This window comes from Ambystoma mexicanum, chromosome 6p (assembly GCF_040938575.1).
Source record: "Ambystoma mexicanum isolate Mex_15411 chromosome 6p, UKY_AmexF1_1, whole genome shotgun sequence".
Classification (NCBI taxonomy): domain Eukaryota; kingdom Metazoa; phylum Chordata; class Amphibia; order Caudata; family Ambystomatidae; genus Ambystoma; species Ambystoma mexicanum.
In genome coordinates this window covers 1,446,796,735-1,446,823,570 of record NC_090935.1, presented here as the reverse complement: position 1 = coordinate 1,446,823,570, position 26,836 = coordinate 1,446,796,735, and the positions used below count along the sequence as shown (strand labels likewise).

The 26,836-nt window shown below is 45.1% G+C and overlaps 1 protein-coding gene across 1 annotated transcript in view; it reads right to left on the bottom strand.

Annotated features, from left to right (window-relative positions):
- Positions 1-720: 720 nt before the first annotated feature.
- The window catches only part of LOC138510497 (zinc finger protein ZFP2-like), a 303,907-nt gene continuing 277,791 nt past the window's right edge, over positions 721-26,836 (bottom strand). Inside the window, exon 8 of the mRNA XM_069626192.1 lies at positions 721-7,270. Coding sequence (XP_069482293.1) covers positions 6,285-7,270 — 986 coding nt within the window. The 3' untranslated portion in view covers positions 721-6,284. The remainder of the gene's footprint in view (positions 7,271-26,836) is intronic.

The following is a 26,836-nucleotide window of genomic DNA, read 5'->3' as shown; positions in this document are numbered from 1 at the left end:
GGGGTGGAGGAGGGTCACATGATCCACACTTTGTTGGTTTCAGCGAGATGTTGTGTAGCTCAATAATGGAAGAGGGGAACGGTCTCCACGGAGAAGGAATGGGTCCTAAAGGCAAGGTCCATCTACGACATGGAATACCCGACACACCTCTTAGATGAGACAAGGACATAGAAGGGATCTGGTTGCCCTTCTTCAATAAATACGGTCACCTTTAGAAGCTATAAAAAATAAACCTGTGAACACGTAGGAGACTCTGAGTGGTAGTAAGGTTTTGTAAGACTCTAGTTGAACTGCATTCTGGGGGGTAGGAGGGGAAAGGGCTGGGGCGGTGGAGAAATGCACCTTTTATATGTTAAATCAGTTGGTGTTATTGTTGATGGATCGAAACTGCAAAATTGTCAATAAAATTTGATTTTCCCCAAAAAACCTGAAATTTGTCCTGGCATACGAAGGCTATTTTTCCCAGTTTGTTAGTGCCACTAAATTAGAAGAGCTGCTTCCGTGATGTGGCCAAGTATTCTTTCTGCTGTGCATTCATTGTTTCTATCAGATGCACACTCACTGTTCTTATTCGCACAAAAATGATTTGATATAGAGAAATCGTTCTTTGTTCTGCAGCACATCTGGCCATTGAATGCTAGAACATGGAATGTGCTTGCCTTCTGAAGTATCTGCAATTCATTTGGCTTTTTAAACACATTTCTTTAAAACATTGCTCTGTAAATGCCCCATTGCGGGCAGTTTTTTAAAATATTTTATTTGGGTGGAGGGTGGGGGACCTGAAAGAAGGTGTATACATCGGCAGGTAAGGTAAAACATAAGGTTTATTGGGCAACAAACCTCAGCACCCAGCCGCTCTTCCCCACCAAGTAACTGCCAATCGAATACAGAACCGTGGACGCACGTCACAGTCCAGAGTTCCATTACAAGACTTCTCCCACCCATGGAAAGAATAGAAGATAGAAACCAACGAAAAACACCGGACAGGAAGGACAAGAAGGAAAGAAGGAACACAAGAACACAATGTCAAGCACATTACATTATGTACATGGAATAATAAAACTTGAAAGGAAATTGAATCACAAAAGAATTGAATCACACAACTTGAATTGGAAGAAAATGCAAAACACATATCATGTAAGTGGAATAATAAAACTTGCAAGGAAATTGAATCACACAAGAAATTAAATCACACAACTTCAATTGGAAAATCACTTCCTAGCTCCCCAAAGCACATAATCCTTAAACTTTATGGGAGGCGGTTTAATCCTTGCAGATCAATCCGACACAACACACTCCTCACCGGAACGACACTGCTCCTATCCCATTACCTTTTCCACAGACGGAACACAAGGAGAAAAACCCTCCTGGCCCATCTACCCATCAACATCTGCATCTGGCTCTTCCCTCCTTTGGTCACACGCTTCACCACCCACACCAACACTCCTTTCTCCATTCGCACCAACACTCACACCACTCCTTTCTTCGCTGATCACACTCTTGAAACTATCAATGGGTCCCCATGTACAGACAGCTCCCTCACTTGAAACATAGGTGCGTGGAACAAATGATCCCTTCTGCACCGCCAACCTCCTTTTGCTCCATCTCGAACCCTCATCAAGCACAACGTACCCTGCTCCTACCCTAACCACGGTGCGAGGCGACATGTACACGCTGCAACCCTTGGGCACAAAACGCTGATTTTTCACACATACACAATCATCCATTGACACTTCGAGAGGCCTCCTGTCCAACTGTCATAATCTCACACTTTCCTGCCGTAGACACACCTTTGCCAAAACCTCAGTCATATCCACTTCTGTACGGACACCTCCACACAAAGCAGCAGTCCTCAAGTTTGGAACCAGCACTCCTACCTCTCATGAGCTCAAATGGAGAATGTCCAGTGACCACCGAATGCATACGCCTGTATGCTGTCAAAACCTCAGACAAAATCTAAGTCCAAATCAACCCGTTGGCAACAGCTAACTGGATAGCACACTTGCAAAAACTGTTCATCCTCTCCACCAAACCGTTTGCTGAGGGATTGTACAAAGCAGTTTTGTGGTGCCTTATTCCCAATTTCCTCTGAAAATCTTGCATGCAACTCGACTCAAACGGCACCCCGTTATCAGTAACAATACCGGCCAGCACACCTTCCCTGGGAAAAAACTTTACCCAGAAATGACACAATCTTCTCGGCCGTGACAGACTCCAGAGCGTGAAGTGTAATCTACCAGAATCACAACAAACCTTAACTCACCTCCTAAAGCATCCATATGCCCCACAATGTCCACAGCCAATTTTTACCACACATCCTCAGGAATCTCCATGGGGTACACCGGCTGCGGTTTCACTGCCTTGCTATTATCGCTTACAGAACATGCAACACAATCCTTCACCACCAATTCAACCTCCTCATCCATCCCTGGCCACCAATATGAATCCTGCAACCTTCTTTTTGTGAGAGATCTCCCTAGATGTCCTTCATGAGCCAAATTCATCAACCTGGACCTCAAACTGAGAGGAGGAACCAACCTGTCCCCTCTCGTAATACCCCACAGCCCTCATACAACTCGCAACACACATGAACAACCCTTTCCTTTTTCCTTGCAGTCCAGCTCTGACCAACCATTCCTAGGACTCTCCTTAATCTATGCCAACTCTGGATCCACTGCACACTCTCTGTCCCATTCGTTTTTACCAAATGCCGGGAACACATTGGCCACCTGCGTGTTCTCCTCGATCTCCTCCTGCAAATCCTTGCATCCACCAGGCAACCGTGACAAACAATCTGCCACCGCATTTTTAGAAACTGTATATATTCCACTCTAAAGTTAAGCTCCTATAGATCGGCCATCCACCTAGCTATCCTAGGAGAAACCGAACCCATTCCTTTAGTTGTCAATACAAATTTAAGGGGTTTATGGGCCGTCCGGACCACAAAGGATACCCCAGAGAAATGTTCTGAAATGCTTGGATGCCCAAACAACTGCTAACGTCTCTCTCTCAATGATGGCATAATGCTTCTCAGCCTCCCTCAACACCCTAAAAGCAAACGCTATAGGCTGACACTTACCATCCTGCCATTGTTCTAACACTGCTCCCAGACCCACGTCACTGCAAGTATGTTCTTATTCCTGGGGTTAAATGAACCTTAAGACAGAGCATGATACACATTGCTTTTCAACTCTTAAAAACCCTTTGACAACACTCTGTCTAGTCAAACTTGGCGTTCTTTTTCAACAAAGCCTGCATATTCACCGTTTTCTCAGCATATGAAGGTATGAACCTAACATAGTATTCTGTCATTCCTAAAAGCAACCTTAGCTGCTCCTTGTTCCAGGAGCAGGCGCCTGCCTCATCACTTTTACCAATTCCTCCTTGGGACTTATTCCCTTAACATCTAATGTTTGACCTAAATAGGTGACAGTCATAGCGCCCACGTGGCACTTTCACCTCTTTACAGTCAACTCACTGTTCTTCAGCACATTTATTACTTTGATTACTCTACAATCATGTTCCATGCAGTCTTTGCCCCAAAACAAAATGTCGTCCTGGAACTATTCCACACCTGGCACTGCTCTGAACAGCATCTGCATCAACCTCTGAAATACTGCAGAGGCCGATGCCAAACCAAAAGGCATGCAACAAAATCGGTAAGCCCCGAAAGGCGTGACAAAAGAGGCTAGGGGTCGGGACTCCTCGTGTAACTTTATTTGGTGGTAGGCAGATGACAGGTCAAAGGTGGAAAAACACATATCGCTCCCCACTGACGCCAGTAGCTCATTAATGTTAGGCAGAGGGTGGCGATCAACCCATATGTTGGCGTTCAGTTCCCTCAAATCAACACACATCCTAAGGTTCCCATCTGCCTACCGAGCTAGTACCACTGTTGATAACAATTTGGAACACTCAATTTCCCCAATTATACCAGCATCCATAAGTTTGGCAAGTTCGTTTTTCAATCCTTCCCTGGCCATCACAGATACTTTCCTCATTCTATGACCTTTGGGTACCGCACCTCTTTTCAGCACGATTTTGTGTGAAAAACCATTTAGCTTCCCTAGCTTATCTGAGAACACGGTGGGAAAGGTATCTTTCAAATACTCAGTAGACACAATAGCCTCCGTCAATATCCCATTCCCTTCCTCCACACAGAACACCGGAATTGCTTTCCCTGGGCGTATCTCAATTTCCAAAGCAGCCTGCTGATCCCACCCTAGAACACTGTCGCTCTTGTGTGCAACTTATAATTTCCCTTCAACAATCCGGCCCTTATATTTAGTCCTTGCCCATTCATAACCCAGAACTTTTTTGGGTACACGGCTGTATACATACAGATTTATATCAGAGGGTTTTAGAGTAGACAATTCCTTTCCGCAGCTTTTGGTATATAATTCTGGTGACATCTGGTGACATCATGGTATTCATGGTATATGAATCAACAAGCATTTCAACTTGGGCCCCATTTACAGTCATAGTAGCTCCTGGTCCTTTCGTCTGTACTTCTCCCACCCTCAACAACACCCCTTCTCGCAATCCCTCACTCACATATCCCACAACACCATCTGTACTTTCCTCAGCATCCAACATTCTCACTGTTTGTCTCCCTTCATCAAGTGTTCTGCACATAGTGCAAAATGCCCCTTCCCTTGCATCTTCTACACTCTGCATTCCAAGCTGGACACTCCTTTGCTACTGTGGAGTGACCTGTCCAACCACATTTCCTGCAAACTTGTTTGCCTGTGGATGGTCCTCTGCTGTCCTTGCCGGCAGAAATCTCTCCTCGGTTAAATTCCCCCCTTCATTCACCTCCACTTCTCTTGGGCATCACTGCGTGCACCCATTCCCCTTGTCCACCCTGGCTCTCCTTGTCGTTTCTCTCAGTCACTGCTTGCACACTCACTCGTGACTCTTCAATTGCCCTGGCAATTTCAATCACTTTCTCCAGGGGATGGTCTCTGTCGATCCATAGTCTCTCTTTCACTTTGGCATTGCTTGTCTTCATCATTATTTGATCTCTAATATATTCCTCTAGCACAGCAGTAAACTTGCAGGTCGCTATTAGTGTACACAGTACAGTGATGTAGGCCTCTATTGACTCGTCAACGACTTGTACACTTGAGAACATTTTTTATTTTTCTAATACAACGTTAGGCCTCCTGCCAAAACACCCCTCTTGTTTCTTAAGAGCTGTTTAGTACATGCTCACAACCATTTCTCCTTCTCCTGCACCTGGAACACGTATATCATCTCCAGGAAGGTGCCTGAACACACGTAGCCCTTCAGTTCCCAAGCAGTTTACCAACACTGCTTCTTTTTCATCATCGGAATATTTTGCGCTGCCAGCTTCCCCAAAGTATACCTTGAAGGCATCAATCCAAAGTTTCCATGCAGTTGAAGGTTTGCCAGGATTGGCCATGAATGCGGGTGGGAGGCGGGCACTGCTTTGCTACATTATAGGATTTATGTTATGCAAGGAAGTTCCCTAAAACCTCCGTAATGCAAGGTGCAGGTTATCCTTTTTTTATTTTTTATTTATGGCCGTAGTACCTTATTGGCCAGGGAATCGGCCTTGGTGCACTGCCGTTGTGTTGCTTGTTTACTTCGGACCTTGTTTACGACGATGCTTGGCAACTTAAGATGGCCGCCACACCGATCGCGTTGCAACGTCTTCTTCCTTTGTTTGTTACGTTGCTGGGCAACCAAGATTGCTGCTGTGCCCTTTCACGTTGCAAGGTCCTTTCCTTGCTATTGCCCGCATTTAAGTCCATGCGTGCGAGGTTGCTGCGCTTTTCCTTTCTGCCTAATTAATTACCAGTTAAGGCTGCTGGGTCCTGCTTGGTCCCCCTTTCAAACCAAGGGACGAGCGCTTCCAAGAACAGAAATGGACGTCGGGACGTCCTTCAATTTCTTCTGCAATGGCGGTTGGGCACGACAAGGTCATTCAGTGTGTCGAGGGTTGCACAACAAGTTCTCACCCAGGTTCGGTGTTGCAGATCCTCGTCGCCTGTGAAAGAAGATGCATTCATCGGCAGGAAGGGAAAATATAAGGTTTATTGGGCAATGAACCTCAGCAACCAGCTGCTCTTCCCCACCAAGTAACTACCAATCGAATGTGGAACCCTGGACGCACATCACAGTCCAGAGTTCCATTACAACAAAACCGCATAAACTTGCATGGTTGGTAGGAGGAAGTGGAGAGTTGTGTCCAATATGCTTGCTCACTCCTATTTTGGGTGGTTATTTACACCACATCTTTTTGAAAGGTGCTTCTTTTTTTATTGGGTTTCTCTGGTATGTATTTGTTGGTGCCGCTTTAGAGTGGATGAGTCAAAGAACCTCTTGTCACATATGTCACATATACAAGGTTTCTCTCCTGTGTGCATTCGCTGATGTGTATAAAGATGTGGTAACTGTCGGAAACTCTTTCCACATATTCTACATGTATGTGGCTTCTCTCCAGTATGTATTCTCTGATGTATTGTCAGTGCTTGTTTCTTTGCAAAGCTCTTTCCACAGTCACTGCAAACAAACGGTCTCTCCCCAGCATGTATTCTCTGATGTGCCAGTAATGCTTGTAGCTTTTGGCAGGAATGTCCACATTCATTACACACGTGTGATCTCGCTCCAGAGTGTACTTGCTGATGTTTTGTCAATGCTTGCAATGTCTGGAAATGTTTTCCACATTCATTACAAACAAGGGGTTCTTCTGCAGTATGTAGTTGTTGATGTACTGTTAACATATGCGGCTGTCTGAAACTTTTCCCACATTCATTACATATATAAGATAGTTCTACTTCATCTTCTCCGTGACTTTTGTTAAAGTTTGTTTGATGGAGCAAAATCCTCTCACATTCCAAGCATATATTAAATTGCTCTTTAATGTTTGTCTGTTGATTCGTAATCCTATCCTTTGGCTGGCTAAAACAAATGCCACATTGAGTACATGTAGATTGTTTTACTTCAGTGTGCATTTCCGGATGTACAGCCATGTTTGTTGTTTCAATGAGGCTGTCCCCACATTCAGTCCAGGTGTATTGTCTATGATGTGTGTGAATTGCCAAGTCTTTGAAAGAGTTGTGGCTTTGATCAAAGCTGCTGCTATTATCAAACATTGCAAATGATGCCTCCCTGTTATGGACTGGTGAATGGTCAATAATATCTAATCTGTGATTGAAGCTTTTCTCACATTCATTAAAAGTGTGCGTGCTCTCCAAAATGCGGTCCTGCTGTTCTTCAATGACATCTATGGATCCAATTGCACCTTAAACATAGGTTGAAAAGAAAAAGAACTGTGTTAACACAAAAAAAAACTTTTGAAATACACGTGTTCCATCACCATCAACGTAAATATGAGGAGAGAAGTATGAATGAATCGAAAATTATTACACTTATATTTCGGTCCAAGAGGTAGACCAGGACAAAGAAAAATTACATTTGTTAAGAGTTGCCATCATTACAACAATATACACTTTATTTAAAAAAACATTCTGCCTCAGTAGGAAAACAGACTAAAATAATTGATTACTTTTCATAAAAAGGGAAATTATCTCCAAATTCAGAAAACATACATTTCAAACTTCTACGAGAGCTAAATCAGTTTATTGAAAAAGTTATATTGAGTATTTTAAAACATTTTGTATTTATAAAGTGCCTTCGCCAAAGCAGAGCACATGATTTTGCATATAGGCAATACAACATACAATGATGTAAATTGACCAGAACAATAACGTGTGTGAAATACTGTATGTGAGTCTACAGGGAAAATAGAATGAAATAAGGACAGAATTTCAATAGTTGGAGACTTTAATTTTAAAATATCACACAAATGAAAATGTTTACAGGTGGGAATGCCCCCTTTATGTCCTTAGTCCCGCCCCCTTTTAATATGGTTTTGATATAAAGTGAATATACATTTTATATCAAAATGATATACAAAATGATATCGATTTGATATTAAATGTATATTTTATATAAGGTGGGTATAAAACGGTTATTAAAATGTTTTGATATGATGTTGAGATGATTTGATAGAAAGAGAAATATACATTTGATATATAAAATGTGTATAAACATTGGAGCCGCCGGCGGTGGTACTGCTTGGCCAACTATTGAGGGCAAAGTGATCTCTGAAGATAGGAACTGCGAGTTTAGGGTTTTGCAGAGTGACGCAGCAATGACACCGGAGAGGGGTTCCGCCTTTAATGTTATATGAAGTGTATATACATTTTATATATAGTATAGATGATGTCATGATTTTATAATTTAATGACACAGGTAAGAGAGTTAGCTTCAATGGCTGAAAGTACAAATAGAGGCTGGCAAGGTAGCCCCATGTGAATTCGCTTTATATGCAAAGTGTGGTTTCTAATACAAAAGACCCAAAACTACTGGCTTTGGACAATGCGTGTTTCATTTTCTACCAAATTATGAAACTTTTACATAAAACTATTGGCATTTGACAATGCATGTTTCTTTTACATAATTAAAGCAGTTTGCTTTGTAAGCAAAGTGTGTTTCACAGAGCCTATACAAAAGCCTAAACTACTGCCTTTGACAATGCGTGTTTCTTTAAAAGAAAATGAAAGCAGTTTACTTTATAAGCCTGCGAGACAAGTGTGGAGGGGCTGGGCCCACTTCCCGGCTCACCTTGGTATTTGTTTGCTGCCTGCTGTTGTTTTTTGCTGGCCACGCCAGGACTTAAGGACTCCAACAAGCCTGCAGATGGAAGCCCACGGGACAAGGGCAAGGGTATTGCGCTCCTGCTCTCCCACTTCCCAGCTCTCCTGGAGATTTGTTTGCTGCCGCTTTTGGTTTTTGCTGGCCACACCCCTCTCAGGACTTAAGTACTCCAACAAGCCCACATGGCAAAGCCTACGGGACACTCCTATAGGGTGCTTGGCACCCACAGGGGGAAGGGGCTGCTTGCAATGAACTGTATCCTGATATCCATCTGCGGAGGTGGCTTATTGAACGTCTATTACGGTGAGCAAATTGTGTCCTGTCATTTGTGACTTGCCCATTTTGTTAATTGCGCCCTTATATTCCATTCAATCTTGCCCAGTAACTCCTGGAGCAACTGCAGCCAACAGTCATTATGGAGGTGCCAGGGTCCCAACACTCCTTACAACCAAGCCCTGTGGCGAAAGATACTTACCGTGAGATGCAAATTGCCTGCGCCTGATCCAGACTCTAGTAATTTTAAACTGAAGGTGTGTATGATTACTGCCTAAGCATACATGTTAGTTAAGGAAATCAATACATTTTTTGGGGACAGCCAGGGCACTATGGAGAGTTACGGGCCTGAAGGAACTCACACTGCAGAAAATGCTGAGGTTGTTCCATCCAGTAGCAGTGACTGCAAATGGTCAGCCAATAGTCCATCGAAGGGAACAGCTGATAATTCCAAAAACCCTGGCGATTATGTTTATGATATGATATGATAGTTTATTTATATAGCGCCTATACACAATGTGTTTCAAAGCGCTTCAAGGCAATGGAGTGGAGGGAACAAGGGAAAATACAATGACACTCTTACAGGCCATGAACAGTAAGGATGTGAAATGAACTATTGTACTCGGCCTGGTGACATTTCAGATAGTGCAAGAACTAAGACATGGATACGGAAGGGAGGGGGAGAGTGGGAAGGAAATGGAAACAGACAGGCGACTACCGTACTAGGCCTGACGACATTTATGGTAGAACCGGAGAAAACAAAAGGTGAGGGAGAGGGGTGCAGAAAGGGAGGGGAGAACAAAACAAGCGACTATCATACTAGGCTTGATGACATTTCAGATAGTGGTGGAGGGGCTGGGGGGGACAAGTAAGGGGAGGCGGGAGGAGACAGACAAGGTTGCTATCATACTAGGTCCAGGGACAATTCGGATAGAGTAAGTGCATAGAAGAAAGTAAGGGGAGGAGGGGAGGAGATAGGAAAAGGGAGAGGAGGAGAGAACAGAGAGTAAGCAGTCAAAAAGAGGGGAGAGCAAATACAATTGCAGAAGTCAGTAGTAACGCATAATGTTGCAAGCCCGGATACAAAGATGAAGATGGGAACAGCATGATTCAGGGCCACCATGAGAAAGGGTGACGCACTGTGAATCAATGAAGTCCATAAAAGTAAAATCCAGCATTGGCCACAAGACGGTGATGGTGAAACCAGAATGTATCAGGACAGACTCCTGCAGAAGTAGGCTGGAGGGGGGAGGAGGCAGGCTAGAAGAATCAAGCAAACCAGGCAACACATGTGTGCAAGAAGGTGGCTGTCACAAGGGAACATCACAGGGGGACCAGAGGGGTGGGGATGGCCCGTGGGGGCAAAGGGAGTAAACACGGTTTATAGTCAAAAAGTCGAAAAAATAATGTCGAATAGCAAAAATGTCGAAAAAAAAATGTCGAATGTAAAAAAGTCGAAAACACATACATATAATAGGAAAAGTCATAATTTCGAAAAAAAAATGTAGAAAAAAAATGAAAACCCAAAACACTTTTTTTTTTACCCAGATAGTAACATTTATTATGGGGGGGGGTCCCCCCCCAACCCCCCCATCCCAAACCCCTACCCCAACCCCCCCTCCTCCCCATCCCTCCCCCACCCCCCATAGATATACCTTTAATTATTTAAAAAAAATCTTTAATATAATATTAAATAATTAACTAATTATTTAAAAAACCATCCCAACCCCCTATCCCCAACCCCCCCCCCCATCCTCCCCATCACCCCCACCCCCCATGGAAATACCTTTAATTATTTTTAAAAAAAAGTTTAATAAAATATTTATTATTAACACATAAAATCGAAAAAAGTCGAAAAGAATTCGACATTTTTGTAATTCGACATTTTTATTTTCGACATTTTTTTTTCGACATTTTGACTTTCGATATTATTGTATTCGACATTATGACTGGACACCAGTAAACACATGTTGGTGCATGCTTACCTGCTGTCTGAATTGCCCTTTTCTTTGTCTGCCCTTCGCTAGTAGAGCCAGCGGTCCGAGGTTTAATTCAGTTCACAGGTGGGGTGTAATCTGAGCAAGGACGATGCAAAGAGTCACAAGCTTACTGTTCCCATTTCTAGAACTTCTAGAACGACAACTTCCAGTAGCTTTACTGTAAACAAGATACAGGGGTCTTGCACAGACGCCATTGGTATTGACATTGATATTGCTCCACACGCTGCTTCAAATAAACCCGACGTGCCTGAAACCAATGCAGTTCAGACCAGCGCACCATGTACTACGGCAAAAGAATTGCAGGGGGGAGGGATGTCGTTGCCTAGGATCAGCCCTTTAATTGCTGCAAGAGGCTGCACCGACAAGGATGGGGTTATGCAGACTCATCATGACCCCCAGTTGTGGGCCAACTCCCCCTGTTCTCCAGCCTCACACGGAATGCCCCCAACCTCTGTCATTCATCAAGGCGAATAGGAACCACCAAGGGTAATAGGAAGCAAGTGTAATCTTGGGCTAGCTGAAATAGCAGCTATAAAAAAAGCTGCTTTTGTCATTTTTTACAAACCAAAGAAAAGGGCTTACAGTTGGGGTGCACCAACCTATAATAGAGGCTGGCATAGGGGCCTCCCAGTCCCAGTTATCTTAGGAGAAAGCTCATTGCAACTTGGCGACCCATCCCAAGTCGTCCAATTTGCATGGTGGAAACCCACGTTTGTCAGAGCAAGGGCCCTTGATATCAGTTGTCTCAGGTTTCTGCGCCACAACCCTAAGCATTCAAAAGGCAGCTTTCCAGCAAGTATTGGTGGCCGTACGCGGGCAGGCCAATGGGGCTACATTCACAAATACTGGTGTCATTTTAGGTGGACAATCAGCCAATAGAGAATCCAGTCCAGTTACTAATGGCACTCATTTTAGGGTCTGCTGGCTGCAGCCTGGGCATGGTGTGCTGGTATTTCTGGATGAAGTACCCAAAATCTCCTCCGACTACACAGAATGCAGGGAATCACTTGCGAATAAGTATCCCCATTGGTTCCGAGAGGTGTGTGGGTGCTTGTCCCTAATTCGAGAGGACATTATAAATTGTACAAGACTTCATTACAATGCGGGATGTACCTATGACGATATACGCATAGAACTGAGGGAGCAAATAGTTGTTGATGGCATACTTGGTATTGCTAGGAGACACTGTCCATCACCACGCAGTACGATTGAAATCAGTGTGTATCCCTACTTTGATAGCTCTTACCCCCTGGAATATAGGTCACAACACCCATTGCTCTCGGGAGCCTATGCATTCCCACTGGGGAAAAGGATTTGGGGAATTATTAAGGGAAGCAGAGAGCTTGTCCAAATGGCCAACACATTTGAACCTAATTGATCTAAGGGCTGAACACACTACTTTTTTTTTGTATTGACAAGAAGGAGTTTGTATTTTGCGCAGCTCATGAATGGATGATTTAATGTGTCATTTTTGAACTTTTGCGACCACATAAAAAAAATGGCCTGTGGCTATTGTTTTGTATTTTATTGTGTTTTATATAGCGCTTTAATCTAAAGCGCTGTACAATTTTTAAAAAAGTACTGTACAGAAATAATGCTAGATAAACAACAGAACATCAATGCTGGTAGCTGACAATCAAGGACTGGGTTTTCAGAGAAAGACAGAATAGAGGGAAAACAGTGATAGAATTAATAGACAGTGGAAGGGCATTCCAATGTAGGGGAGCAAGAGGCTGAAAAGACCGGGACTGAGCACCTGGTAGATGAGGAGCATTTAATCTGAAGAGACAGGAGGAGTGGAGAGAGCGGGTTTGACTGTAGAAGGATAAAAGTGACCCACGATAGTCGGGTGCAAGCTGGTAAAGTGATTTAAAGACTAGGAAAAGAAAGTGAAATTTGAGTTGAGAGTGAAAAGGTTACCAGCCAAGTGAGGTGAGGAGGAAATAGAATCACAGTAAGAAAGAAGACAGAGTAGACGAACAGAGGAATTATAAATAGATTTCAAAGGAGCAAGATGAGAACACGGGAGACCAAAAAAAGCATTAGAGCAATAAAAAAAGTCATGAAAAAATTAAGGAAGAAATAAGAAGTTTAGTAGGTTGAAAAGTGAGAAAAGGACAAACTTTACAGCTATTGTAAAGATGGAAACGACAGGGACGAGAGGTAAGAGAGATATGGTTAACAAAAGAAAGATTAGAATCAAAGTAAAGACCAAGGTTACGAGCAGTAGGATAGATAGTGAGACTAGCAGGTGGAAAAGATATGAAAGAAGGTGGTGGGTGAGGAGGAAGAGTGTTAGCAGGGAAGAATACCACCTCAGCCTTTTCTGCATTTAGAGTAAGGAAGTGAGAGGCCATCCAAGATTTAATAGCAGAGACAGGCTGTGAGAGTGTGATGCATCACGGGTGTAAAAGATGAAAACAATAGAAAAAGTTGGGTATCGTCGGCGTAAAAGTGATGAGAAAGACCAAAAGAAGAGATTATAGCTGAGAGCACGGCGGTGTAGAGAGAGAAGAGAAAAGGACCCAAGACTGATCCTTGGGGAACACCGTGCTCTAGGGGGAAGGGTGAGGAGGTCTGGCCAGCCCAAGGGACAGAAAGAGTTATATTAGAAAGATAGGAGGAGAACCAGGAAAGAACAGATCCTTTGAGACAGAAGGATAAGAAGTGTTTGTATTTCAGACATCAAGGATAGTATGAGGCAAACAGAAAACAGGTGTATCCTATATATAATGTGCATTTTGCTGTGTCAGAGAACACATGCCACGGCCGATGTCTGTTGATTGTTGATATTTATGCAGGTCTTGTGCATCTGTCACCTGGGGGTAGCACGGGAGAGGTGGGGGGGGGTAGGGACTATCGCAATCTAGGTTGCATAACTGGCTGACTGCAAAGTGTGTTTTGGGAGAGATATGGAAGGCTTTTAGCTACACTTATATTTTCTTCACTGTGGGGGATTCTGCAACTCTTAATAAAAACTTTCCTTTTAGATAATTTGGTGACGTGGCTTTTGCAGTTTTCATACAGCGTGTGTTGGCATTTTCTAGTTGTATTTTCACGTATTGTTTGAATAATTTAGTGTTTGTTTGGTGCTTTTTTGACACATCGTAGCGATGTGTATTTGTATATAGGTGGTACAATGTCACTGCTTTTTTATAAACGTATGGCATTCAGAAGAACAAGTTACTTCTTACCTTGTAACGTTCTTTCGACGGGATGTTCCTCCGACGTATTCCTCATCTTTCGGCAAGGAGGCCAGCAACAAAGTCTTTATACCGCTGCCGTTGGAACAGATTTTGCAGCTGGTGTAGAGAACAGAATATCGACCCATTTTCATGTGGTACACCAATGGTTTTGTCCTTCCTACTATATTTGGCAAATTCAGGCCTTCAAGTTGGCACCATTAAGGGCTATCTCGCAGCGCTATCTATCTTTAAGCGTACTGCGGAAGAACCATCCTATTTCAAATTACCCTTGGTAATACAGTTTCTAAAGGGGTTAACCAATGTTTATCCCCCAAGACCATTCCAAGTTCCCCTATGGGATTTAAACTTAGTACTAACTTTCCTGATGGGTACACCTTTCGAACCTCTCCATTCTTGTTCGTTAAGATTCCTTACCCTTAAAACTGTTTTATTAATAGCACTTACATCTGCTAGAAGGGTGAGCGAATTACAAGCTCTTTCTTGTAAACCCCCTCATACAATCTTTCACAAAGACAAAGTTGTCCTGCAAGTGAAGCCTAATTTCCTCCCAAAGATGGTTTCTGAATTCCATATCACTCAGAAGATTACCCTACCATCTTTCTATCCTCCTCCTCACCTGGGGAAAGAGGAAGAGAGGTTACACAGACTAGACCCTAGGAGGGTTTTAAGTTTTTACATTAGTAGACTAGCCAGGATAAGACAGGCAGACCAGCTGTTTGTAGGTTACGCAGGTCACAAGCTGGGGTTACCAATAACTAAGCAGACCATTTCCAGATGGATCATTCTAGCCATTCTGGAATGTTATAAACTGGCAGGGAAAGAGCCCCCTCAAAACCTTAGGGCTCATTCGACCAGAGGTATTGCAGCTTCATCGGCCCTCAAAAGAGGCGTGCCGGTTAAAGACATATGTGCGGCCGCTACATGGTCGTCTGTCCATACCTTTACACGTTTTTACAATCTGGATTCCTCCTCCAGTCAAGAGACTAGGTTTGGAAGGGCTGAACTGCATTCTATTCATCAATAGAAGACAGCGTGAAGTCAGTACTCCCTCCTCCGAATATAGAATACTGCTATGGGAGCCTATCTAAGATGAGGAATACGTCGGAGGACACAATCCCTTCGAAGAACAAGTTACTTCTTACCTTGTAACGTTCTTTCGACTGGATGTTCCTCCGACGTATTCCTCATCGACCCTCCCATCCATCCCCGCAGTTCTACTTCCCTTGTTGTTGCAGCTTACGCTCCTTCAGGGTGATTAGTCTAGTCCAGACAGTAATACTGTGGGCTACAAAACGGAACTGAGCAACGGACGCTGCGCGCGGCCTTTGTAGGCAGGATGACGTCGAGCGTCGATGCGGCGGCTGTCGAGGGACATCGACTCGAGGGACGTCGACGCGCAGCGCCCTCTAGAGAAAACATTTTCCGAGGCCAGCAGAGCTGGAGGGATATATCTAAGATGAGGAATATGTCGGAGGACACAATCCCTTCGAAATTATCTTTTGCAAGTCCTGATCTAGTTCCAAGACTTCTTTTCATTTTAAATGAGTGCCGGGATGTTTTAAACAATTTAGGAGTGGTGTTGCATATCTGGCGGTTAAGAGCAGTTGCAGCCAACAGCCTACTTAGGTGTATTAACCAGCACAGAAATATAAAGGCTATATTTATAATTTAGACTCAGGGCCACATTGGAAAACGTGCATTATACCAGGTCCTTAGCTGTTTTGTCCTTGAAAGTTTATATCTTATATTTTAAGTATGTGTTACAATTTACAGTATTTGGCTAGTGGGGGCACAACAGTCCAATTCATATTTTTTGTTTTGTGGAAGAAAAGCACTAAAAAGCATTTGTGCCTATTTTCTGTGTGCGGGGTAAACTCAGAGTGTTAGGGCTGTGTTTCACACAATACTAGTTATAGCCAGTGTCAAAAAGCCTGACTTTAGTTTTTGCCCAGAGTTTGTTGTCTGGTGCAATTATTTAAGCCTACAGCGATTTAACTATAAAAAATGGTAAGCACTTGTTGAAGGCCTTCCAAGGCTATAACTGTGCACCCCAGAGAGACCCGCTTTTGATACCCCGTGGGGCTCCTATGCCTACAAGTTATAGGGGCTTTGCGAATCCGCAGTTTGGCAGGCTGTGCATGGCTAAATTTGAGTTTTGTCAAACAGCACACGTTTGTTGAAGAGGTGTAGCCGAGATTTTTTCATACAAGTGAATGCAATTGTTTATTTTTAAATGGTACAAGTTTTAGGGTGGTGCATCGGTCTTAGGATGCAATTGGCGTCTTTGCAATATGCTCTGTGTTGCGACAACCGGAATATTGTTGGGCACTATTTTATGAAAGAGGTCACTGGTGTAAAATCTGGCTTCTTTTAAGTTTCAGATATTGTGACAGTTAATGTTTTAGCTAATGTATAATGGGGGAACTTTACTCATTTTGTATTTTTAAGTATGTGTTACAATTTCAAAGTTTTTGTTTTGTGCACGCAGTACAATTGCCATGACTTTGGTGGTGTCTGCAGGGGAGTAACAAAAAAAAACGTATGCCTATTTTCTGATTGCAGGAAAGTTTAGAGTGTTAGGACTCATTTTCTACATGTGGAAGCTGCAATGGGGTGTTATGGCACAGTTCCCTCTCCCGCCAGCCTCACACACCTGCACTGCCCACCTGGCAACCCCTGCACTTGGAGACTGTTCTGTATCCCTACAGTTCCCCACCAGACCTCGATAGCTGATGTCCGGTCCGCACTTACTCATGCACTTGTCACATGCTGGCCACTATTTTCCTTATTGTTATTATCTATTCCCATGTACTACACTTTCCCTCCTCCCTTCCCACGCACTTGCGCAATCTGAATGACACCTGGCCGAGTAGAATCGTTATATGTCCCCCTTGTTCCCCTCCCTTGCCTCGTCGCGCCTTCAAACACTTGTGTATAGGCGCGTTATAAATGCCATATCAAATCATATCATATATGATATCATTAATTGTGAGCTAGAAGTATAATATTATGTGCTATCAATTTAAAATACAGTTTTAACTTTCGCTGTGTTTCTTAGTGACACGCCTCAAGATGAAGGGCTTTGTGAATTCATAGTTTGGCAGGCCGGGCATGACCGGGTCTGAGTATGTGTCAGAGATCACACCTTTGATGAAGTGGTGTAGCAGAGATTCTTTTATAGAAATGGATTTAAGGGTTTTCGCAATCATAGAGGATGGATGTGTGTATCGAGAACTTGCGGAATATGTCGCTGGAAGGGGCAGTTTGTTTCGAGGTCTTCAAGCCACAAAGGCTTGGGGTGGCCTCTGAAAATGGAGAATGGCTTTTCTGGTTCTTTAATGGACCTCGGCAACAGGTGTCTTGGGAATGTTTTGGCTTATGGATGCAGGTTCAAGGAGTCGCAACAGATTCTGCTGCTTTGTTGTCACGAGGGGGTATACATCTGAGGCCGCTCCCCTACTAATTCTTTAATTATGGAACACTATAGATAGTGGTATTGAAACCCCAGCCGGCGCTAGTGGCTCTGATGGTAGTCGCTACAGTTTCTAAGTGTGAAGCATGGTTCTGTGACGCTGGGGATAGGGCCTCATATGCCGCATGATTTATTATAACGCTTAAAAGGCATGTTGTGTGCAATACACACGTTGTGTTGGTTTCCATACAGCCTTTAATATATATATGCAAATTGAGCTCCAGATCATGCAAACTGTGAGCTGTGATGCTTGGGATAGGGGGGCTGCAAACTGGTTTCAAAAGGAGAGCGATTGATTTGGGTGGGGGGGTGAGCTAACTCAGAAAGATGAGAATTGTTTGCAGTGGTGGCTGAAAGACATCTACCAGCTTCTGGCATCTCACAATGAACAGTATTCTTCAGGACACTTAAACAGCATACAGATCTTGCCAACTTCGATGCCGGCAGTGCTTATATAGGGGTGACACTGATTGCTAAGTGTTTTCAGGCCCTCATGACCGGCTGTCTGCCAAAATGATTTTCCCCATGTGTTATAAATAATGTCTTTGGTATGTTGTTCTGGGGCATACACCTACAGACAGTGAGAAGCGGCCTTGGCATTTTGTATCTTATTTTGTAGCCTTTTTCCAAATTCAGGCCCAAACCAGTACTATAAAAAGAAACCAGAGGAAAGATGTTTGTCAGTCCCTTTAGGAGCTGAATAACACTGCAGATTATGAAGTAGGAGCCTTGTTCAGGCGAGCGCTTAAAAATAGAAAGAGCTGCCAAGTAGCCTTTTGCAGTAAACACTGGTAGCCCCGGATGGGCCAAGCGTAACAAGAAAGATAACACTGATGGAGTGTTGCAAGTAAAAGAGTCTATATCCTTAGCTCTGCAAAAGTTACTTTGTTACAACGGCATGGGTACACTGCCTTAGTTGCTGGCCTTCTGGCCAAAAGAAACACCTCCATTGCGTCCTCTGGAAGGTCCCAATTTTTATATCTCAACCTCTCATATACCAGGCGTGAAGGTTCAGAGTCCTGCTCTCTGGATGAAAGTTACCTCCTTCCTGTGAGAGTAGCTCTTCTCTCTGTGGAAGACGGAATGGAGGGCAGATGCACATTTCTAGAAGTTCTGATACCACGTTCTCCTGGCTCAATTCAGACCAATTAGGATCATGGTTTTCCTGAACATCCTCAACCTCCTGAGTACATGAGGAATGATGGGAACTGGTAGGAACGCGTATAGGAGTGGAACGTTCCAATCCACTACAAATGCGACCCCTAGAGCTCCTCTCTGAGGAAATTCCCTAGAGCAGAACATGTCACATGTCCTGTTCATACTGGACATGAACAGATCCACTTGAGGGTTTCCCCAAATGGCGAAGCTCTCTAGAAGGACTTCCTGAACTCCCACTCGTAAGACCCTGTACTCTTCCTGCTCAGAGCATCCACCACTGTTTTCTCTTCTAGGTAAACAGCCAATAGAGAGATTCCTTCTTGCAGTGCCCAAAACCAGAGCTGCTTTTCCTCTCTGCACAGTGCTAGTCACCCTACACCTCTTCTCTTGTTGAGGTAATGCATGCCAAGCATGTTGTCCGTCATTATCAGGACATTCTTTTACGGCACAGCAGGCAAGAAAGCCATCAGCGCCAGTCGGATTGCCCTCAGCTCTAAAAGGTTTATGTGTAGTTTGGACTCTGATGGAGACCAGCAACCGCTGATTGTGAGACCATTTGCATGAGCCCCCCAACCTGTGAGGGAGGTGCCCGTAACTTTTGTTATCTCCGACCATGGTTGCCAAAAAGGCTCTCCCCTTCATCCCATTCTCCATGCAGACCCACCACAGGAGATCCTGTGTGACCTTGTTTGGGACCTGAGGAAGACACGTTATCCTGCCAGAGAATGTAGACCATTGGGATTGAGGGCCCACTGGAGGTACCTCATCTTCAGGTGGGCCTCTGGCACCAGGGAAATGCAGGATGCCATGAGACCGAGCAACCTCAGAAAATCAAAGGCCGGTAGATACTGGCATTCTGAAAATGTTTATACATCTGCAGAATATGTCGAGCTCTTACCTTGGGGGGGGCTAGGGGGGTGAAGCTTTCCCCGAGGAAGATTTGAGGATCGCTCCAATAAACTGAAGCTTCTGAGAAGGTGTCATGTGGGACTTCTTACATTTCAGGGAGAAGCCCAGTTTGTGGAGAGAGTGGCTGGTTTAACTGAGGTGTTCTAGAGCTTGTTCGGGTGAACGAGCCCTGAGCCAACAATCATCCAGGTTGGGGTAGATGTGTATCCCTCCCCTCCTTAGATTCTCTGCCTCCACCGCGATCAACTTGGTGAAGACCTTTGGGGCCGAGGTAAGCCCAAACAGCAGAACCCGAAATTGAAAATTAGAACCGTCAAATGCAAACTTCAGGTACTTTCTGTGCTTGGGATGTATGGCATATACCTACCAAATGCTTTCTAAATACTCCCCCTCCAGACATCTATGTTCCTCTGGCACCAACTCTTTGTGTGTAAAGCGCTTTGCTAAACAGAGGGCAGGAGATCGATCGCTTTCCTCAGCTGGCTCCCTACTATGGAACATCCTCCCCCTCCCTCTGCGCCTTGAGCAGGACTTACTTAAATTCTGGAAGCTCCTCAAGACCTTCTTCTTTACCTCCTCCTTCCCATCTTCTCTTCTCTGCTAATCTCACAGTTGCTTTGATTCGTGTCCTGGACCCTTATGCATCCTCGGGCCCCTGACCTCCCACACCCAATCGCCCCAGCTTCTGTCTACTCTCAGCACTTGACTTGGCACTCCCTTTGCCTTGGCGGCCCGCACTTACACCCAACACGGCTCCTGGCCGTGTTTCACTTACCTCACCATGCACTTCATCTTTTGCTCACTCATGAGCACGGCCACTACAGCACCTACCTCCTCTGCTCTTTTCCTTTCTGCACTTGCACTTTATGAATTACTCACAAGGCATAGTAGGTTTGCCCTTTATCCTTTCCGTTCCTCTGTTGTGTATTCAATATGTATCACTCCCTTGTTCCCTCCCTTGCCCTGTGGGCGCTTTGAAATAGTATGTTCTTGCTGTATAAGCGCCTAACAAGCAAACAATAACTAAAATAAAATAAATAAGCATTCTGAAGATTCAAAGACACCATCCAATCCTGGAGCTGAAGGGCCTGAAGGATCTGCGAAAGAGTGACCATCTTGAACTAATCCTTCCTGCAGAACGTGTTCAAGCGTCTCAAGTCCAAGATGGGTCGCAGTCTTCCGCCTTTCTTGGGGATTAGAAAGTAAGGATAGTCCCATTCCTGATTTCTATCTGCTACAGTTACCAACTCTATCACACCTTTCTCCAACAGGCTGATAATCTCCTATAAGAGGAGAGGATCTGGATCTATCAAGGAATGGTCTCTTAGCGGACAACTCGTGGGCCTTTTTTTTAGAAAAGGGAGGCAGTAAACATGAGCTACTCTCTGCAGAGCCCAAGCATTGGAAGTAATGCTTCACCATTTTCCCAAATGCTCCGTCAGCCTGCCTCCCACAATAGTGCTGTGGACCTAAGGCCTCAAAGGGGTTTTGGAGTTGTGGCTGCTGCAGAGGGCAAAGAGGCAGAGGATGAGAGGGTAGCTTTACCCCCTCGTCCTCATGTACCACACAGTGCTCTTCTTTGACCCTTTTGTGCAAATTGTCCTCTCGCCCTTCAAATGGAAGAATATTAGCGAAATTACCCACCTCTCCAAGATGAGGCTGAATGCGCGTCTTGGGGCTGGTGTATCACTACTACTAGCGATTTAGCTGCCGCTTTAGACGCCTGCCGCTTCTCCAAGCATTCATCATCCTTAGAACCGACAATTTGACAGCCATCAAAATGCATATCTAATAGTCTCACCTGAACATCAGGTGCAAACCCTCACTTGCGCAGCCATGCAAATCTCCTCATAACGGCACTTGACGTCATGGCTCACCTAACGCTGTTGGATGAGTCTGTACCAGATTGAAGAGATTGGCACATTGTATCTTTTCCATTTTGAATCAAATACAGAAAACCTTCCCTTTCCTTCTAGAATGTGTTATGCATCCATCACCACCAACTCCCAAAGGGTAAATGTATACTCGGCAAGAGCAAAAGTGGCATTAATGGCTTTAAGTGCCATGCTGCCCGCCGAGAACATTCTTTTACATAGAGAGTTAAACTTATCATCCCTGTCCAGGGGGATAGTAGGATTGGCAGCTGCCTTGGAAGTTGACGTGGCAGCCTGAACCATGAGGTTTTCTGGAGTAGGATGTTTTGAGAGAGACTGTGGGTCTATGGAAGCAGGCATATGCTTCCTTGCAAAGTTTTTGTTTCAAACAGTTTTCCAAAATCCTGGTCCTTAAGGGCGTATGAAACAGTAACACTGGATCTTTTGGAGGATCTTTGTCAAGGATATCAGTGAGATCATCCTTCTCAAAGACAGCCACATGCCTAGCACAGCCCAGATACTCCGTCACCTTACCCATGACTGATCTGTATGAAGGATCAGCATGAGCAGCCAGATCTGGTGTGGCAAAGTCAGTCTCTGGCGAGGTGTCAAGACCACTGGCATCCTCCAGAGTATCCACAAGGTTTTGCTGGATTCGTCTGAAATCAATTCTTCAGGTACATTAGGAGTGCCAAACCCCAGACCAAAAAGTAAATTTTCAGGCTCATCCTCTTCTACCTCTTCAAAAATCATACTCCTAGACTAAAAAAAGTAGTTTTTGGGCAGAGGATTAAAAGCCTTCGACTACCCCCAGAAGTCATCAAGGACTTTGATGGTTTCTGTGTCGACCGCTTCAGCGTCGAGGGAACAGACACTGGCTCCCTCGATGAACTTGAGGAGAAGGGTTTTGGTTTCCACCGAATAAGAGACGAAGCATCCTTCAAAGCACATCGAGGAAGCTTGCTGCTCTGGCTCATAGGCACGTGGGTAGCAGTCCATGAGGATGCCCTGTTGGCCTTACTAGGCGCAATGGGGTCCAAAGATTTCGGTTCTTTCGAAGGGGCGGTTGGAGCCACCTTTTTGAACACTTCCAGCTTTTGGAGGCAGAAATCCTCCCATTCAGCTTTAGTTGCCGATTTTCCAGGCAAACGTACCCGCTTCTTGTCGTGCCAGGAGTCGGATGAAGACGAACGTGAGCAATGATGTCACTTCTTTAGCTTCTTGTGCGAGGATGACGAGGACAAGTGATGGGACCTTGATTTCGAGCACTTTGAATGTCTGGAGAGCTTTCTTTCTTTTTCTGGGGAAATATTCCTCGATTCTTCCGACAACCTCTTTTTAGAAGGGGTAGTCGAAGGAGAATTCGACTGGGGCCTACCTAGAGCGGGCTTCCCCTCTTTCAAGGTATTCACAGTAATCAACTGACATGATCTGCAGTCATCAATGACGTGGACAACCCCCAAACACCAGTGGCATAAGCAGTGGGGTTCTGTGATGGCCATTTTAGATCCTCAATCGGTACACTTCTTAAATCCCGTTTTCGGAATAGAGATCTCGAAATTCTAGACTAATTCAAAGAAACGCAGAGAAAACTCACTGAAGAGAATTAACTGTTAGAAGCGTGCAGTGCATGCAGAAAAGCAGAGCTGAGGGAACGAGCGTAGTGCGTGCTATTTATGCCAGTGTTGACGTCATGGCTGAGAGCGGGAACAAAGCCACCGAGAGACCTAGAGTTGATGACGCATGGCGAACTCTGCTTGTGAAAAAGAAAAATCTGAAGCTGCGAGCAGGATATCGGATACATCAAAGATGAGGAATCCGTCAGAGCACACAATCCATTAGAAAGGTTTGTGGTTTGACAGAAACCTCCTCACTGATCTACCAGAGTCACTAATAGCTCCCATGAGTGCAGGGTTTCTGGTAGCCCTCTTGGCAGCTGCTAGTACACAGCAGTTATTGAGTTTGCCATTGCAAGTCTGTTTCATCCCTGTCTGTCCGTCCAGGGTTTATTTTCAGGCTGTTGTCATTATGGCCACCTGCCAAGGGCGAGTCCCTGCTGAGTTAAGTCCTGAATAGGGTGGTTTTGAAGCTTACAACAGGCCCCTTGTATGTTGTAAGGTGTGTCAGTTGTCATGAAGCCAAGTAAAATCCACAAAGGACACAACTCATGGATTCGTTTTCTTATGTTTGTTCTTGGCTATGTACAATGATGGGCAAATTAAGGAGTCATAATGGCAAAAAGTCTTAATTCAAAAGGCTTCTCCTGAAGTCTTTCCGGGTCTCTACCTGGTGTCCCTAACAGTTGCCCAGGGTGGCCACTGGGTGGATATCGTCAACAAGCTGTTTCAAGTCTTTTGTTGCAGCTCTAGGTTCTTCTGAGCAGGTTAAACAGCATCGCGTCTTGAAACACTTGTGTATAGGCTCGTTATAAATGCCATATCATATCAACTCATAGTAGGCGTAGAGGGTGTCTAAGTGCCTTATTGGATTCTAGTTCACCTCCCTGCCTTAGGGCCCGGGACCTACTATCTCATGACCCCGTCATACTCCCATCCTCGCTGAGTTCATGCTCACTCATGCCTATTACCCTAGCACTGTAGCACACTGCTTGCTCTTGAACGGACATTCGTCTAAACCCCCCTCAACGTTTTGGCTCATACTCGTTCCTCCTCCCACTTATCTAAAACAACAAATAGGCACGTGTCATCTAATCCTCTGTCTGGCACTCTCCCTATGCCTCCAAGATCACCCCCATTGTCCCTGCTATATTATTTCCTGTTTCGCATCCTCACCTAGAGCTACCCCTCCTTCCAACTGCTCAACCCACCTCTCGTATGGGAGTCTTCTACCTTCCCCCTACTTCATTCCCTCATACCTCTTCTGCTTCCTTCTCTCTTATTGGCCAATTCCTTCACCTTCTCATGATGCCTCCCCTCCTCTGGCACCTCCAAAATCTCCTTCTGCACCACCAAGTCCTCCTGCACCTCCACTCAGTATTCCACTACTCCAAATTCACATGCTATACTTGTCCCTTGGTGGGTTTATTGTAGCAGATTATTTCCTCTCCCTGGGCTGGGTGTGAGGTAAGGATTTCTATCTGAATATCATAAGTCTCCCTGTTTAGTGATTGGTTGGGCCACCCAGGCTTCATGCGTCCAGGTCTATTTAATTTGACTCTCTAGTTCTCCCCCCATTGTGGAACAAGCCTCTATAGGGCGGTCGGTCATCTTAGATCTTGCAGAATCGCACATGCGCGCATGATATGCCAAGCTCCGTAAGTGGTGCCAGCAGGACCTGTGTCTGAATCACGGTCCACAGCACTCTTCGCTGGACACACACCTCTCTGTGATGCACTCTACTTCGGTAAACTTTGGAGGGCTACCAAAACGGTCCAAACAACGCAGCTCTGGGATTACAGGGCTTGTGGATTTCAACACGAGATTCCAAGTCTGCTTTCTAAAGAGTCGATAGTGGCAGCATGGGCCATATGCCACTCCTCTGCTCCAGGCCTCCAGTATTGTAGGGAGACCAGGGGATCCTTCCCATAATCCTCCCACTTCATGTAGTGGGTGAAGGAGCCCAGTCTGATTATCTTCCCCACACTCCTGAAGGGCCAAGCAGTGGTGTGAGAAACCTGGGGGTATTGCCCAGAGTAGACCTTGAGAATTCCTTATTCAGGTGACCAGGGAAGGGCTGGCGCTCTCAGATCCCACCTCTGGGGGTGGACAAGAGAGGATCACCTGGGTAGGGGAACCCGGGGTTGTGCTCAGGGAAATGCCCCAGGTGAGACGCAGTATTATACCAGGGAAGGAGGAGAGAACGAGATCCCTGAGACCTTTGTAGGTTGTAACACATCTGTCTCCCTTCCTCCCAATGAATCTCTCTTGCCCAGATCCAACGGCCCTTCCGTATAGGACAAATCTCCTAGGAACCCAAACCCTGTTGCACTTGGGAAATCTCCCAGAATCCCTACATCCCGGTGTCCTACCCGAATACTCCCAGTCGTTCTCCTGCACATCCCTCCGATTATTATTTTGCGAACTCTCAATCTGCTTTGACAAAACATCACTGCCCCCCTATTTATTTCACAAACCCTACCAAACTCACCCTTCCGAATCCCCCAAACCCCTTCCTGACACAAACACTTTCCCACACAGAAGACCGCACAACGAGACAGCTATCCAAGCACGGCAGTTCAAGAGAAGGAGAAAGGCAGTAAGAAGCGAAATGGCGGCAAGGAGAGAATGGACCTTGCCCTTTACGAACCAGACGGCGAAGCCTCCGTGGAAGGAATCGTAAGATGGCAAACAATAGCCAGCGTGTGTTGCAGCAGATGTCAACGGAGCACGCCTACACTGATAATCAGAACAGGGAGAGACGTTTGCTACCATGGTACCAGCCTTGACTCCAAAGACAAGAAAAGCCAAGCGGTTCATCACAGCTGGTGAGTCGAGGGGAGAACCGATAAGAAACCGAACTGTGTTGAACGAGAGTCGCAAATGGCAAATTACGGAAAGTTCCAAGAACTGTTAACATTAAGGGAAAACCAGCTGCAGAGGGGTTCGGCACCACGTGGGTGCTCATTCGAGAGACTCAGGTTGATCATACGTTTGTTGAAACTATCGATACCAGAAGGCCCGAGGAGAGCCGGAAGGAAAAGGTCAAAGTGGTCATACAGGGGTCTAAAAAACCCAGCTGTACAGTTGAAAGTCTTTGACCTGCACGTAATAGAAAAGCTAAGGGAGGTGAATCCTGCATAGTGAGAAAAGGGAAAGAACTGTGAGATTAGAAAAAGTTGGCAAGAGTGAACCCGACGGAGGGATGCCGATGGAAAGGGGGAGAAGCCTGAAGTCCCTATGAACAGGGTGTTGACAAGAATGAACCTGACAGAAGGATGTCCACAGTGAACTGTTTAAAAAGGACATTAAGACTTGCGAATGCGAAAGGTGAAATTGTTTTGGACACCCAGACATAGTGAACCCGACAGAGGAGGCAAACATTGTAGAAGGGTCTGAGCCCAGAAGAGGGGGATCCAGGGGTGAAAAGCCATCACCCACTGATACGTGAATGCAACAGAGAAAATCTTTTGAATATAAGCCAGAGTGAACCCAATGGAAGGAGGCTGATATTTAAGAGGGGTCTGAGCCCTATCAGGCCCCCGAAAGCAAGAAACGTAACCACTAAAGGTCCTGATATCGCTAGGAACATTTGTGGATCTGCGCCCGGAAGAGGGGGATTCAGGGGTGGATAGTGGGG